This window comes from Chanodichthys erythropterus, chromosome 12 (genome assembly GCF_024489055.1).
Source record: "Chanodichthys erythropterus isolate Z2021 chromosome 12, ASM2448905v1, whole genome shotgun sequence".
NCBI classification, from domain to species: Eukaryota; Metazoa; Chordata; class Actinopteri; order Cypriniformes; family Xenocyprididae; genus Chanodichthys; species Chanodichthys erythropterus.
Window position 1 is genome coordinate 23,144,316 of NC_090232.1, and position 1,747 is coordinate 23,146,062.

At 45.2% G+C, this 1,747-nt stretch overlaps 1 protein-coding gene across 1 annotated transcript; it reads left to right on the forward strand.

The window, feature by feature from the left end:
- The first annotated feature begins 242 nt into the window (after positions 1-242).
- Positions 243-1,403, forward strand: LOC137032326 (piggyBac transposable element-derived protein 4-like). The gene has a single exon (XM_067404079.1). It carries the CDS (start codon positions 243-245, stop codon positions 1,401-1,403), a length of 1,161 nt encoding a protein of 386 aa, XP_067260180.1.
- The last annotated feature ends 344 nt before the right edge of the window (positions 1,404-1,747 follow it).

Here is a 1,747-nt window from a genome sequence, read left to right on the forward strand (position 1 = left end):
GGCAGAGCCAAAATTTTCTGACTGAAGCTGCCGGTCCCACCGCGCACGCGAAGCGCAACATCGAAGATGCGCTCACTGCCTTTCTGTGTTTGTTTGACGATGGCTTGTTGAAACACATCAGGGACTGCACTGTGGCTTAGGCACATCAGCACCGTGGTGAAAGCTCATGGGACCTGACAGTGGCTGAACTGAAAGCCTTCATAGCTCTGTTATATGTCCGTGGAGCACAGGGTGCGAAGAACATGGATTTGGGGAGCCTTTGGTCGGAGAAATGGGGCTTCCCGTTTTTCAAAGAAACCATAGCCAGAAATCGCTTCAGGGAGATAATGAGATTCCTGCGGTTCGATAAAAAAGAAACCCGACGTGTGCGTCTGCAGGATGACAGGTTTGCCCTGGTATCGGCCACTTGGAACAAGTTTATTCAGAACAGCATAGCCTGTTACAAGCCCGGTGCCGACATAACCATAGATGAGCAGCTGTTCCCCACCAAGGCCCGGTGCAGATTTCTTCAGTACATGGGGATTAAGCCTGATAAATTTGGCATCAAATTTTGGCTGGCTGCTGATGTCCGTTCGAAATACATGCTGAACGGGGCTCCGTTTCTGGGTAAAGAAGAGGCACGGAGCAGAGGTCAGCTCGTGGGAGAGAGTGTGGTGCTGAAACTGGCGGAGCCATTCTTGGGTAAGGGAAGAAATATTACAACGGATAATTTCTTCACTTCACTGAAACTGGCCACCGCCTTACAAGCCAAGAAGACCAGCCTGGTTGGCACTATGGGAAAAAGTAAGCGCGAGTTGCCCCCCTCCGCAAAAGAGCAAGCGGAGTTGTATAGCACAAAAGTGCTAAAATGTGCGGATGCGACGCTCACAATATATCAGGGAAAGCTGAGGAAGAATGTGTGCATTTTGAGCTCCGTGCACACAAGCGTGGGCATCACCGATGGGCCGAAAGCAAAGCCGGAGTCTGTGACCTATTACAATAACACCAAGTATGGGGTGGATGTCCTAGATCAGATGGCACGGGCATACTCTGTGAAAGGCGGTATGCGTAGATGGCCAGTGGCTGTATTTTACAACATCCTCGACCTCGCTGGAATCAATGCCCACATCCTCTTCAAGGAGTGCACCAGCAGCAATATTGCCCGGAGGAAGTTCCTGCTGCGACTGGCAGAGGAGCTGAGAGCGGAGTTCATGGAGGGAAAAAGGGCAGCATCGCAGTTGACACAAGGTCCCAACCTAAAGCAAAATCAACCCCCGCAACTGACACCAAAACGGAGACAGTGCCAGGTGCGGAGAATCTGCAAACAAAATAAAATGCACAACACCTGCTGCAAATGCCACAAACCCGTGTGTGGAAATTGTGCGAGAAGAACAGAAGTAACTTGTGTTGACTGTGAATCTTAAATAGCCGAGCACGAATTGTAGCGTAATTGTTTTATGGTTCCAAACTTCGTTCATGACTCTTTTTAACTTTAGAGCTGCTTGTTTCTAGCTTATGTTCTGTGTTATAATGTATCATAAATGTTGTAACACTTTTTTTTCATAATCAAATAGATCATTTTAAATGTTATTTTGTTGTTCTGAGTTATGTAAATAAATACAGTGAAATACTGAATATGCAATAATTACATTTTACTGTGAAATGATGCGAATATTTCTAAATTTATAATTATCATTTTTAACTAAATAAAAAATGTACATAGCCTATTGGTGTTATTTATTTTTTATTTATTTTTTATTTTTTTTAT